This window comes from Berghia stephanieae, chromosome 3 (assembly GCF_034508935.2).
Source record: "Berghia stephanieae isolate SIO BIC M18660-M18661 chromosome 3, UCSD_Bste_1.3, whole genome shotgun sequence".
NCBI classification, from domain to species: domain Eukaryota; kingdom Metazoa; phylum Mollusca; class Gastropoda; order Nudibranchia; family Aeolidiidae; genus Berghia; species Berghia stephanieae.
Genome location: NC_088362.1, coordinates 22,467,223 through 22,482,486, shown reverse-complemented (window position 1 = coordinate 22,482,486; position 15,264 = coordinate 22,467,223). Strand labels below are relative to the sequence as shown.

The 15,264-nt window shown below is 36.1% G+C and overlaps 1 protein-coding gene and 1 long non-coding RNA gene across 2 annotated transcripts in view; one reads left to right on the top strand and one right to left on the bottom strand.

The window, feature by feature from the left end:
* Positions 1-883, bottom strand: part of LOC144967347 (Na(+)/citrate cotransporter-like) — a 16,222-nt gene extending 15,339 nt beyond the window's left edge. Inside the window, exon 1 of the mRNA XM_078904448.1 lies at positions 748-883. Within this exon, the coding sequence (XP_078760574.1) occupies positions 748-819 (72 nt within the window). The 5' untranslated portion in view covers positions 820-883. The remainder of the gene's footprint in view (positions 1-747) is intronic.
* An 802-nt stretch (positions 884-1,685) lies between these two features.
* LOC144967369 (uncharacterized) lies at positions 1,686-7,963 on the top strand. The gene is made up of 3 exons (XR_013644371.1): positions 1,686-1,774; positions 5,095-5,216; positions 7,831-7,963. It is a non-coding gene; the product is annotated as an uncharacterized LOC144967369 (long non-coding RNA).
* The last annotated feature ends 7,301 nt before the right edge of the window (positions 7,964-15,264 follow it).

Genomic DNA, 15,264 nt, shown 5'->3' with positions numbered 1-15,264 from the left:
ATCGTGACTTGTATTCAATAGTTCAACCAATGAAATAGCTTGTTTCCTTGAACACTACTAACGACAACTCACTAGGCGTTGCAAAAACCAAATAATGACGTCAAAATGCCAGTCTTTTTTTGGGTTTCAGTGTCAGGCAAAAACCTAACGATGGCTGCGGTCCAAGCGTAGCCATCGTTAACAAAATATAGATAGAATGAAGTTGACGTCACCCTGGTCTTTGTTATTGTTTTTTGCCATCCGCGTATATGAGTAATTCTCACTTAACTGTATTATCCAAACTATAAAAGTTCAGGGTTACACAGAGTTTGTGTGTTGGTCCTTTATACTTCCGGATGGCAATGTTGTGAGCTTCTTAGTCAATCGCATACTATCTATCGCCTGACACAAGAACCCTCTAGGACTAGCAGTTAGTTTGGCGTCATTTTTTAGGTTTGTGTAGCATCTAGTGAGTTGTCGTTAGTAGAGCTCAAGGAAACAAGTTATTTCATTGGTTGAACTATTGAATACAACTTAACTCACGATTTGTTTTCTTTTGTGGCAAAAGACTGGCATTTGGACGTCATTTTTTGGTCAGTGTTAGGCTATAACTTAACGATGACTCCGGTTTAAGTAGATTGCTTTATTCTCTATAAAAAAAACGCTCGGACGGCATTGCAATTTTTTATTATAGATTTGCTCTGATAAAAGTAATGCTTTCAATCAAAGGATTATTTCAATTTATTGTATCACAACATATTGACTTACTGTAGATGCTCTAGCCAATGCCAAACCTCCACCAATGAGTAGGAACACCGACCAGGGTGTTTTTTCATGCATATCCTGCCATTCCAGAAGTGGCTTATACGTGATATTAAACCCTGAGACGAACAATTCAAGATTTTTAGAGGTTAAGTGACATCGTCGTAATAATCAATAATCGTCATCATCATCATCATCATCATCATCATCATCATCATCATCATCATCATCATCATCATCATCATCATCATCATCATCATCGTCGTCGTCATCGTCATCATCATCATCATCATCATCATCACCACCACCACCACCACACCGCCATCGCCACCACCATCATCATCATCATCATCATCATCATCATCATCATCATCACCATCATCACCACCACCACCATCCCTACCATCATCATCATCACCAACATCATCATCACCATCATCACCACCACCACCACCACCACCACCACCACCACCATCATCCCTACCACCATCATCATCATCATCATCACCAACATCATCATCACCATCCCTACCATCATCATCATCATCATGGTCGATAACAAAATATACTCCAAGCAGTGTTTCAAATGCTCTTCGCAATGCTCTACTTATTTCATCAAAAATCCACAAGGACCACCTACCCCTTCCAACAACAACAAAAAAAAACCACAAAAAAAAACAAAAAAACAAAACAAAACACACACACACACACACACACACACACACACACACAAAACTACATTCACGAGATATTCTTTGCATAGCCTGTGAGATTAAAATCATGAGCTATTGAGACAATACAATATTTCAGATCTTTTATCATGCCTCATCTTTCAATTATTTGCTCGATTTTATTATCTGCCACCAGTCGTTAAAATACAACGATTGCGGTCTGAAGCTTGAAAGTTGTAAACACCAATAATGAGGTTGAATTAATACTCCGGTACAAGGACCCCTCAATACAGGACCGGAATTTCTGAATTTCTGCCTGAGCTAGCGAAGGCATAAGTCTTCTACTCAGAAAGTCAAAACTAGTAGGTAGCAATCTATTTTTAAAAACACGTCATGCGCGTAGTTATTTGTAGCATTGTGAAATTAATTTAAACAGCATGTTCTTTAAACAAAATACATATAATTCTTATGATTTTGTAAAAATGATTTTAGAAAAATTAAGAAACTATATCGTTTTGTCCAGTATCAGATTCAAGTCTAGTCAGTATTGAGAACTATATTCGGCGAATGTTTACTCTACCGGCGGAGTGAGTCGGTGTGTTTACAAAATTTGATTTCATACCGAAAGTGACTTTGTTGTGCATGTGGATTACTGTGGATTATTATATTCTATCTAAATTATATTCTAAATAGCCTTTGATTTCAAGGTAAATCTATTTTATACACTTTTGTGTTGTATCTAACTTGCCGAGATGCCTAATAAATGTGGTGTTGTGAACTGTAAGGGGAATTATGATGAGACTAACAAAGCTCGTGTCTTCAAGTTACCGAAGGATGAGACCGAGAAAAGAAAATGGTTAGATGTACTTCCCCCACGTGAAAACTTTGAAATTAACCCATCGAAATTTTTTATTTGTGAAAAACACTGGCCTCAAAACGTTGAAATGGTTAAACTTCCTGGGGGCTTTTCTAAGCCAGCATGCCCACCGTCTATCTTCAATGTCCCTACATCGTGTCTTCCAACCCCAAAATCTAAGCCTCGTCCACCCAAAACTGAAGATAAACAATTAGACTATTTTGTGAAGAAAGACAAAATTTTATCTTTTAGTAGTTTCAATCCTGATAAGGAGCTAAAGAAAAAGTATGACAACATAATTATTAACCGTAACTCTGACAAATTTATTTGCCTTTTCATGACTGAGGATTACAGTGAAACTCTTGCATCTGTGATTGTTCATGATAAGGCCACACTGTGCTCCCCTCTTACACTGAATGCACATAAAATGGGAATCAATGTGCCTTTGGGGAAAATCCTCAATCCCAATAATGGTCTGGGTACCTTTTCTCAATTCTTTGCCATTGTTCACTCAGTCATCTCATATGAACACAATATTGATAGTGTTGTTGATAAAGTTGTTTCTATTTTGAAATTAAATGTGAATTTTGATTCTGTGGATGACATTCAAAAAGCCAAACGCTTGAATTTTTTTACAAGACAACTAGAATTATTATGCCATAAAACATTTACCGTATCTGATTATTGTTTTGCCTTAGAATGTTTCCCCAAAGCAAATTATGAAGTCCTTCGCGAATTCCTAATCCTTCCATCTGCCCGCAAGCTTCAGTGTATTATTTCTACCACTGGCGTGGAGCAAGTATTGATAAAAACATTTTTAAAAAGTAACCCTTATCAGAAAAATTGTCTGCTTCTCATTGATGAAGTGAAAATTCGCCCCACCATTGCTTATTCTGGTGGTGTTTTGAGTGGCATGGCAAAAAACAATCCAGACTGGAAAGCGAGTTCCATGCTGTGTGTGATGATGAAATGTCTTCACGGCGGACCCAGTGTCATGGTCTCAGTCACTCCGGTCTACAAATTGACTGCAGTTTACCAGTTTGAGATAGTTAAAGAAGCTGCAGCTGTAATTGAGAAATCTGGTGGCATTGTACTTGGTTCGATTACTGACAACCACAAAATAAATCAACAGTTTTGTCAGCTGTTTGTCAGGACAACCGACTCCCAGGCCATTCATCCCTTAAATGAACAGCGTACTTGGATTGTATTATATGACACTGTTCATCTCCTGAAGTGCATCCGCAACAACTGGATCACAGAAAAATGTAAGAAACTGTCTTTCGATAATCAACATATTAGAACATTTTCTGATGTGATTGAATTCCACCAGGCTGAGAAAGACAGCATCCTGAAGTGCACTCCTTTAACGCATGCTGCCGTCCATCCTACTCGGCTTCAACTTCAGAATGTCAAGCACGTGTTGAAGGTGTTCAACGACAGGGTAGTTGCTGCATTGCAGGCAAGAGGTGCCATTGACACATCATATTTCATGCGCCAAGTTCTGAATTGGTGGAACACAGTTAATGTTTCACAGAAAGGGATGGACTGTCGACTGCGGGATCCTTGCCGGTCTGTCCAAGATGGCCATTCAACCAGTCTTGAGAATTTCCATGACTTGTTTAAATCGGCACACTCAGGACATGGCGAGAAAAGAGTGCAGTGCCTGACCCACGACACGCGGAGGGCTCTTGTTCAAACTATGGAAGGTTTGATTTCTCTTAGAGATCATTTGCTTTCAAGCGGTTTTGAGTATGTTCTTCTAAGAGAAATCCAATCCGACAGAATTGAAGGGGAGTTCTCTGTCTACAGGCAGGCAATAGGGGCCAATGCATTCATGTCTGCGGGTGATGTCTTCTGTGCCTTTAAAAAGCGTTTGGCACGGTTTGCAGCCACATATTTCACCTCTATTGAGACGGATACTTCTGTCAATGTGCACGCCTGTCAAGGAACATTAGGGATGGAAGACGCTTCATCCATAGAGAATTGCCTGGAAAGCGTGACACTGTCAGATACAGAAGAGAGTGCGGCGGCATATGTGGCGGGTTGGCTGGAGAGGAAATGTGTAGAGGTGAACTATTCCGATGATGAGCCTCGTGTATCCTGTCAAATAAGTCAATTTATTCAAGAGGTCTCAAGAGGCTTTTTGACAGTGCCACATCAGTCAACCTTTGAGCTGGTCAGGGTTGGTCTTTGTTTTGTTAAACAAACAAGACACAAGGCATACTGTCGTCGCAGACTAGTGAAAATTTTGTCAATGATGGATGATTATTACAATCTTCAATTGTCATCCCAAGGAGTAAGTGGAATTGTTTATCATTTATTGTCTTTTCTAAAGTTGAATTATTGCTTGAAATATCCCCCCCCCCCCACACACACATACACATACAAAATTATAGAGTATAAGATAAATAAACACTATCATAATGATAAATTAGAATTTCATGTCAATAATAGGCCTAAGAGTTCACAACATAACATCAGAATTGTTTCTTCTTATTGCCCTTCCCAGATATTTCTGTCGTCCAAAGACAGAGCGGCGTATCTTCACTTTTTTCAATTCCGAGAAAAAATTAAAAAAACTGTTGGTGTTATAGAAAGATTTCTCAGTTACAATGATTTGACAGATGGAAAATACACCATTTGTATTGTGTAGTTATTCTCTCTGTTGAGGGACAAATAATTTTTAAAATTTCGATTTTGTCAGTGTCAGTTACGTCGCTTTGCCTGTGGACGGCAGATTTGCTATGTATGATAGAATTATACAGAAAAGAAATTTGGTTGTAAAAGTGAATCAAGTAGTCTACTCCTATATCATCCTTAACCCAGATGTTCACACGCTTGGCAAATGTCCTCCTTCATGGCATTCAAAATTTGGATAGGGATCATGAAAAAAATGCCACATTATACCAAACTTCCCTTAAAAAGGCTCGGCTCGCGGAATAACCAAAGTGAGTGCTTGTTTTTGACAACAGGATTTCCATACAGTGTGCAGGATATATAAAAAAAAAGAAATACATCAAATTTTGCACCTCCAATCAGTACCTTAAAGCAATGTGAATTTTTAAAAATCTCAGACAATGTGGTGTACCACTATATGAAAATCCTCTAATTTACAACTTTTGTTACTGTTGTGCCTCTTATATCATTTTTTGGTGCTTTTTTTGAGCTTTTTTTGCTTGTGCATTGCCTGTGAACAAATACAATGTATAATTTATAGTTTTCCATCAAGAAAAATAGGGAAAATTGGATTATAGGAAATGAAATCACATCGCCTTCGCTAAAAACCTCAGGAAATCAGCGTTTCGCGTCCTTCCGTATAGATGTCCTTGCTCCGGTATAATATAATCATCAAGGAGTCTAAGTTGGTAGAGTACTCGCTTCACACGCAAAGGGAGCGTGCTTGATCCCGAGTGCAGTCGAGATTTTTTTCTTAACCCCCTGTCCACCCAGCCGTGAATGGGTAGCTGAGTCTGTTAGATTTGGCGGAACGTACTTTGCAATAATTTAGCGTCCTATCCAAAGGATCACAAGCAATTGTTAATGTCCATTTCACGCTATAGAAACCGGGATAAACTCCGGCACCATGGGCCCAATGGCCCTTAAGGACTACTATAATCATCTATAAACGCTTCGGGGATTTCCTTCGTCAACAGTTCTTGTCGTGTTTCATATCAAACTCTACTGCTATAGAGGAAAACCCAAAACGTCCAAAATGTCTTTACTAATTAAACTGGAACTAAAACTTTACATCATTAAAGTTTTTACAAATAATTGGTCAAACTGAAAATTGTTGCGATAAAAAGACAACAGAATAAACTTTGATGTTCAGAAGCTTCAAAGAAGATAAAAGGAACAATTCAAATCAATTTAAGTATTTAATTTAAGTAGTTAAAATTGCCTGCAAGATTCTTTGTTGTCACTAAGGCGCTAATCTTTAAGGAATAAAAACACAACACAGACTTTGAATCATTGGCCCTTATTAGTTAGTATCTTACAAAACTATTCATATTTCGTTCTTGTTTAAGATTTTAAAAAACCCAAACAACCCTTGAAGACACAATGTTGATATTGTTATTTTATATGTCAATGAGACTTTTGCTTGATACTAGTTTTACCATACGTTAATAGTCATGTCACCGAATTTAAGGCCATATTTTTCAAAATTCATCCGATAAATTATTATTATTATCATTATTATTATTATTATTATTATTATTATATTATTATTATTATTATTATTATTATTAATTATTATATTATTATTATTATTATTATTATTATTATTATTATTTTATTATTATTATTATTATTATTATTATTATTATTATTATTATTATTATTATTATTATTATTATTATTTATATATTATTATTATTTTATTATTATTATATTATTATTATTATTATTATTATTATTTATTATTATTATTTATTATTATATATTCATTATATTATTATTATTATTATTATTATTATTATTATTATTATTATTATTATTATTATTATTATTATTATTATTATTATTATTATTATTATTATTATTATTATTATTATTATTATTATTATTATTATATTATTATTATTATTATTATTATTATTTTATTATTATTATTATTATTATTATATATATATTATATATTTATTATCAAACTGTGATTAATTATTTCTTCAGAACAGTGGGTATCGTGAAGGGAGGAGATCATAAAATCAGATTTCCGAGGATGTTTAAACTGATAGATCAATATACAAAACAGGATCGATAAACATAAATCATACAACAGTCATCATCGACAACATATCATACGACATCATTATCATCACCATCATCATCATCATCATCATCATCATCATCATCATCATCATCATCATCATCATCATCATCATTATCATCATCATCATTATCAGTAATGTATTGATTTTATGAATCAATCATCATCAAAAACAACAGGATATTAAATTATATGGAAGCTCTCGGGCTCAAAGTTGCTGTCCATCCAATAACAAGAACAATTAAGACCGTAACACTTCACGAATAATCCAAATTTACGGGAGAAAAGTTATCAATATTATGGCTTACGTATAGATCCACTTGGTTTTAATTAATTCAATTAAATATTAGAGTAGTTTGGGATATGGGAGTTAGCTCTCCTTTAATGTAAAGTGTGGCTATGTGGGCTTTCGGATCGGAAGGTCCTGGGTTCGAGCCTCGGAAAAGGCTCTTTACTCACATTCTCTCACAGTACTTAGGTCTAAAATGAGTACATGGCCATTAACAGCGTTATCTCTGTCCGAAAAAAAATTCTTAAATCGCCTAACAGGCGTCATGTCTCGTTCTACATGTTACTTGTTGCTGTTGGTCAGCACTTTAAGCACGTTTAGTGAATATTGCGTTGTATAAAAACTCAACTTTTTTTTTTATTAAATGAGGAAACATTTTAGAAAACAAAGAGGATGAGGTAGAGCTCTAGAGGCGAGAAATTAAATGCCTTTGTAAAGCGCTTTAAGCACGCGTTATGGATATTGCGCTAGATATTTAAAAACTCCAAGTTTTTTTTTATTAAAGGGAATGTGACCCGTGTGATCAAGATGGTATAAGAAAGTTTTACCTCGGAGGAAACCATGCGCCCCACCCACCGACTCCTTTAAAGTCACGTGTCAGCCAACAAACAATCATCAAGACAAAGGCCACCAGGACTGACTTCTGGGCAAAACTGGAGGGGAAAAAATACAACAAAAGATTCAGAGATTCAAGGATTTAAAGTTTATTTTTAGGCAGTTTAATAATACCAAAAAAAAAAACAAAAAAAAAAAAAAAAAAAAAAAAAAAAAAAAAAACAATAAAAAAGAAAACAAAACAAAAACAACATTATTCCTAGGTTTTAAAATAATCGTAAAAATAATTTTCATTTTATTTTGGTAAATGAACAAGAACAAAAACGACGTGTACTTATTTGCAGGTCTGATAACCCATTTCCTTATGGGCTGATTGCCGTAGTGGAACTCTCAAAAATGACACAAAATATTGTCCATTACAACGATGTTAAACTAGGCCCATAAGTGGGTTCGGTTGTCAGACTTGCATATATGAACACGTCGAACAAAAATCAAATAAATTGCTTATTAATGTGGACGTGCTAATAAAAAAAAAATTACATTTTAAACAAAATATTGACGATGGTGATGATAATAGTTATGCTGAAAAAAAAAATCATCTTGGCAAAGAAGGTAATCATGAGGTACCCGATAACATCTTTACTAAATATACAATTCTATTACAGCTGCTATGACGGAAACATCATCAAACTTTAGATTAAAAACAAGGGCGCTTTCTCCCGGGATCAAAAGTCCCACTGAGAAATGAGCCGTTCCTAACTGGGAATCAAACCTTTTACCACCTGTTTACAGGTCTGGCGTGATACCGTTAGTGCCTGAAGGGTTACCCGATAATTTGATAGATTCACAGCACATTTTACGGTACGCCATTCGCTTTCGGATCGGAAGGTTCTGGGTTCGAGCCTCTCTCGGCGCATAGTTGAGTCCTTGGAAAAGACTCTTTACTCACATTCTCTTACCTACTCAGGTGTAAAATGAGTACCTGGCTGTTAACAGCGTTGTCTCTGAGGGTGAAAAAAATTGTATTATCGCCGAACAGGCGTCATGTCTCGTTCTTTATGTTACGTGTTGCTGTTGGTCAGGGACCCCTTGTAAAGCGCTTTGAGCAATTTAGTGGATGTTGCGCTATATAAAAGCTCAGCTCTTTAAAAAAAGTGAGCAACCATTTTAGAAAACATCAAGAGGACGAGGGAGAGCTCAAGAGGCGACAAATTAAATGCCTAATTGACGTAAATTTATGTACCTTACAGGTCCCAGATTACGGTATTCCAAATCAATTAACTTGTTCATCTTTTCAATACGATCGTCCACTTCCTGTCGACGATTACAACCACAACAGGACGATTCTCCCCTGAGAAGGACGGGAAATAAAGTTATACTCTATCTAAATTACAAAAATAATACAATTTTCATGACCCAAATATGAAATGTGGCCAGATGAAACAGAATTTACAAGAAATGAAACAATCCCATGAATTCAAATATTATATGTAACAGCCACTTACTCATTTAAACCTGAGTTTAGTGATGTAATGTGTATAAAAGTCTTACACAACTTCAGGGCGAGAGATTAGTAACCCATCGAAAAGCGAGACACCATAGGGTTACACTGACGCCACTCACAATTTACATGTATGCATCATGTCATCACAATATGTTCTTTGTACATACAACTACATTTAAAGAAATGAATATTGCCACGAGCATAGAGAACAGCACATTCGATAATCTTCAGAGTGTTTCCTCGGGGAGCTAGGCAACTATTCCCACCTGCTTTATTAAGGCACTGACCTCTAGATCAAAAGATAAAGGGTTCGAATTCCGTTTTAAAGTTTTTATGACTTTTAAGAATATAGATTAAATAACAGAAATAATATCTCATAAGAACTTTCCAATAAAATGACCGTATTGCAGTGATTTTTATCAAAAATCTGTTAAAATAGGAAATTAAACACATTTTGAAAATTAGAAGAATAACGGTAAAAAATAAAATCCAAGAAATAAAAGGGCAATGCAAAACAAAACGAAACGTGATTGGGAAAATTAAATAAGAAGAAAAGAAACTTACTTGCATCTCAAGAATCGGACAACTAGCCACGCCCACTGGGCTACCAATACCATCAATGACAGGGGCAAACCAAAGCCTAACCAAGAAGCAAAGTTGATGGGCATGTCCAAGCCTCTGTCATCGAACATGCTGCAGAAATTAAACTAGTGAGTTAACTTTCTCCTTACCGATCATTTTCAGTATTTTCCCAAAAATGGCAGGCTTACCCAGTACCGAAATAGAATTTCAAAACTCAAACAATCTCTCTACAAATCAACTTAATAGTCTTATTGATTTAAAAAGTTCATTGTGATGTACAAAATATATCTGAATAAGAAAAAATTAATGTATCTATATTGTGTCGCAACAAATGTGACGATTTTGCTGAACAGCATGCTCGAAAGATTTCTATCTCTGGAATTTCTGTTTTGTTCTAAAAACATTGTATAGATAGAATGAAGTTGACGTCATTCGGGTCTTTGTTATTGTTTTTTGTGTGTTTTTTTTGCAATTCAGTTCTAAATAAACTGTATTAACTAGACTATCAACGTTCAAGGTAACACGTACTCTTGTGTGTTGGTCCGTTATATTTCCGGATGGCAATGTTGTGTACTTCTTAGCAAGCGCATACTATCTATTGATGCTGTGCACTTGGCGAAGAAAATCACAACAGTGCTATCCGGAAATATAACGGACCAACACACAAAACTATGTGTAACATTGAACGTTTATACTCTGGTTAATACAGTTTAGTGAGAACTACTCATAAACATGGATGGCAAAAAACAATATCAAAGACCTGAGTGACGTCAACTTCGTTCTATCTAGAATCTCTGTTTTTCTCCTCGTAGAAAAGTAATTTTGGGACATGACGTTTTCTCATTATCAAGAAATATGATCCCTTATTTAATATTTGAAAGTCTTCTGGCCAAATAATTATGAATCATAGACATGAGAGTTACAAGTGGAATATTCCGGTACTATTTTATCCTATAATGACCTCATTCATAAGTAAGCGAAAGAGGCTGTTCTTGGCCGACCCGGAAAAGAATCCTGCAGGGCGAAATCAAAGCATCGGGCCTGACCTTGAAGGAGCCAAAGGCCCGACCAAGGTCAGAGGAAGATGGAGTACTGTTCTGGCGAAAACAAAAAACAAAAACAAAACAAAAACAACAACAAAAAAAACAAAAAAAAAAAAAAAACCCAAAGAAATAAACAAACAAACCAAAAACCACGTATTTTGAATTATGGCCCGAAAACGGTCCTTCAAATATCGATCGGTTAAAATGACTTTCATCTTTTCTCAAACTTGGGACTTCCGTGAACGTTTCGGGCCCAGAACGCGTCCTTTCTTAGAAGTAACAAAAACAATAAAATTATAATGCTTTTATGTTTTTGTTATTGGATGAAGAAGGGGTTTGAGCATGAAACGTTCCGTTATTTTTGTTATTTTATGTTCTTTTCCGAAGCTGTTAAATTTTATTTTGTTCATTACTTGAATAACAGTTTCTTTGGTTAAAATTGTAAACAGCGTTTTTAAAAATAAATATGTGAGGTCATCAAGTGAAATATATGTGTCAGTGCACGACATAATCAGTCGGAAGGTGAAAAATTTGGATTTGCATTTTTTTGCATTTTCTGAAAGAATATGCTCTCCAGAGCATTTTAATCTTTATTTGAAGTAAACCTGATGAATTTTCATGAAGTTGTGTTCATATATATATATATATATATATATATATATATATATATATATATATATATGTATGGGAAAAGTATCCAGCAACTTTTCTCAAATTTCATACTTTTCAACTTGAATAGCTGTAAAAAAATATTTAGATGTGAAATTAAGCTTTGATATTTCCCGAAGATGTACAAAAAGGGTTGATTTAATCATTTATGAAAAGAACTCTTTTTGGATCAAATTTGACCTTCTCACTAAACTCGGCAATATCTCAGTTCAAACCTTTTCACCATCCAACTGATTATGTCATTCATTGTAACATATTTAATCAACATTCTCTTACTCTGTTGCTGCTATATAGAAAATAATGTTAGCTCCAGTTCCGGTCAGATTGCTGGTCCCTCCAATACTTGAACTATAGGCTGCTGTGAGATACATGGCCTTAGAGAGGTTGAGGTATTCTTCCTCTTGTGCCTTTGTCCTTAAATAAGAAAATACCATTCAGAATCGTAATTTCCTTGCAATAGAGAACAAAAATGTCATGTCAATAAAACAGTTCCCTATCTCAATGATAGAAATGTAAAACTTCTCTTCCGGAACGCTGAATCTACATACTTTGTGTAAATGGTCTTCTGGTCTCAGAGTAATGGCATCTTATTTTCTGATCTAAATAGCTGGTCGTCAATAAAGAACATCCAACCTCGCTCTTTTACGTCCCGTAATCCTTAGAATCTGTTTATACACTTTGCTACTAAAATAGTTATACCACCTATTCATTATTAGTAATCTGAAGAACAGGTTACATACACACTCCCAAAGATTTTTGGAACCGGGAAAGTAGAAATTTGACGTCACAACTTTTCTTCCCTATTAGAGTCTACACTTTTGGCACTAAATGAGCTATCTCGATCAGATCTACGAGGGAAGGCTGATATATAAGTACCGTTTGCCCATAAATCAATACATATTTTGTGTACAATCATGAAACTTCACACACCCACTCTCAGACCATACTTCTACACCCATGTGCAACAACTAATTCATGTGACGTCAGTTATGCTCATAAAAGGCTTCAACTTTCGTGACGTCACTTCCCTCATTATGACGCATAGTAACTTAGTAACTGGTTCTAAACAATCGGAACAATGGCGGACGCCCCTGTGAAATACTTCTCCAACGAGCATAAAAGTGTATCCAGAGTATAAAAACATTATAAATCTGATCATGTTTTGACTTTTATACATTCTGATCACAAGGCATGTGAAAAAGTTCTAGCCAGCAAGAAGAAAAAAAGGTACCGATTTTCTTTGTTTAGAACCAAGCTGCTCGTAGCTGGGCGACGTGACATCAGACTATTGAATCCAATTCAGTGGCGGCACTAAGACAATGCGTTTGAGAAATTTGGCCCCAAGACAGTTAACTTCGAAAATGAAAGCGCAGAGAAAAAAATATTTATCCAACATTTGCAACGACATAACAAGGAAGGGGATACTTTTCTGCAGGTAATAGGCTTCAACAGTCATGACGTCACTTCCCTCGTAATGACGCATGGTAACTCAGTAACTGGCTCTAAACTATCGGAACAATGGCGGACGCCCCTGTGAAATACTTCTCCAACGAGCATAAAAGTGTATCCAAAGTAGAAAAACATTATAAATCTGATCATGTTTTGACTTTTATACATTCTGATCACAAGGCATGTGAAAACGTTCTAGCCAGCAAGAAGAAAAAAAGGTACCGATTTTCTTTGTTTAGAACCAAGCTGCTCGTAGCTGGGCGACGTGACATCAGACTATTGAATCCAATTCAGTGGCGGCACTAAGACAATGCGTTTGAGAAATTTGGCCCCAAGACAGTTAACTTCGAAAATGAAAGCGCAGAGAAAAAAATATTTATCCAACATTTGCAACGACATAACAAGGAAGGGGATACTTTTCTGCAGTTAATAGGCTTCAACAGTCATGACGTCACTTCCCTCGTAATGACGCATGGTAACTCAGTAACTGGCTCTAAACTATCGGGAAAATGGCGGACGCCCTTCTGAAATATTTCTCCTACGAGCATAAAAGTGTATCCAGAGTAGAAAAACATTATAATTTTGATATTTTGGTTTTTATACATTCTGATCACATGACATATGAAAAGTTCTAGCCAGCATGAAGAATAAAAAGTACCCATTTTCTTTGTATAGAACCAGGCTGCTCGCCGTTGCTGGGCGACGTGAATCAGACTAGTGAATCCAATTGTGACTGGTGATGAATCTTGGGTCCACCACTACGTCCAGGGAACCAAATTGCAGTCAATGGAGTCCAGGTATAAATCTTCTCCAAGCCCAAGGAAATTCAAAGACATTGACTCTGCGAGTTTACCATTATCTGGGACATGGAAGGCCCACATCACGTGGAATTTCTCAAACAAGAGCAAACAGTGAAAGTGAACTCTTAACATTAATATTATGTTTCAAATCCACGCGACATCAAAAGTAGACTCGCACGGGTTCGAGATGGTATAAATTCGATATTGCTGCATGACAATGCGCGACCCTACACTATTCGTCAAATTCCGTTTAAAATTCCGGCCCTACAGCACGCTGGCCCTAAATTTTGTCCGGATTTAAGGTTCTGGGTTCGTGTCCCGAGCGGCGCACAGTTCAGTCATTGGAAAAGGCTCTTTACTCACATTCTCTAACCGTACACGGGTGTTAACATGAGTACGGGGTCGTAAACAGCGTTGTCTCTGTCCAAAAATAAAAATAATCGTAATATCGTCTAACAGGCGTCATGCCTCGCCCTACATGTTAATTTGTAGCTGTTGACTAGAGAAACCTTGTAAAGCGCTGTGAGCCTGTTAAATGGGTATTGCGCTTTATAAAAGCTCAAGTTTTTGTTTATACTGCCGGGCTTTGAAAAAAAAAAGCCGTCACACTTTTTTAAAAAAATTGTGTAGAAAACTCATCCTTCAAATAAGCATCGATTTAAATGATCCTCAGCTTGTCAGAAATTCTCAAACCTGAGACATCCAACCAACATTTGAAGGACGAAATTTCTGGCTAAACTTTTATATACGTTTCCCACGCTGCCCACGCTATATACCGCTGTACACTGGGGGGAAAACGTATATAAAAGTTTAGCCAGAAATTTCGTCCTTCAAATGTTCATTGGATGTCCCAGGTTTGAGAATTTCTGACAAGCTGAGGATCATTTAAATCGATGCTTATTTGAAGGATGAGTTTTCTAAACAATTTTTTAAAATAAGTGTGACGGCTTTTTTTTTCAAAGCCCGGCAGAATAAACAAAAACTTGAGCTTATATAAAGCGCAATATCCATTTAACAGGCTCACAGCGCTTTACAAGGTTTCTCTAGTCAACAGCTACAATATATATATATATACGGATTGACTTCCCTGGATTTAGTTTTTATATACGTACTTCGTTTTCCTCCCTCGATTGACATCCTTGTACATTTCTAGAATGGACTGGACTGTGATTGTCATCATGGCTGTTGTTGCAGTGTTTTTGATCCAAATCGCCAAGAACCACGTCACAAGGGCTACTCCAAATAGAGCACTGAAATTTATTGAATATTTATATTTCTTTATCTATAGTATAGATATAATGATGTTGATGTCACTCTTTGCTATTGCTTTTTTTGGC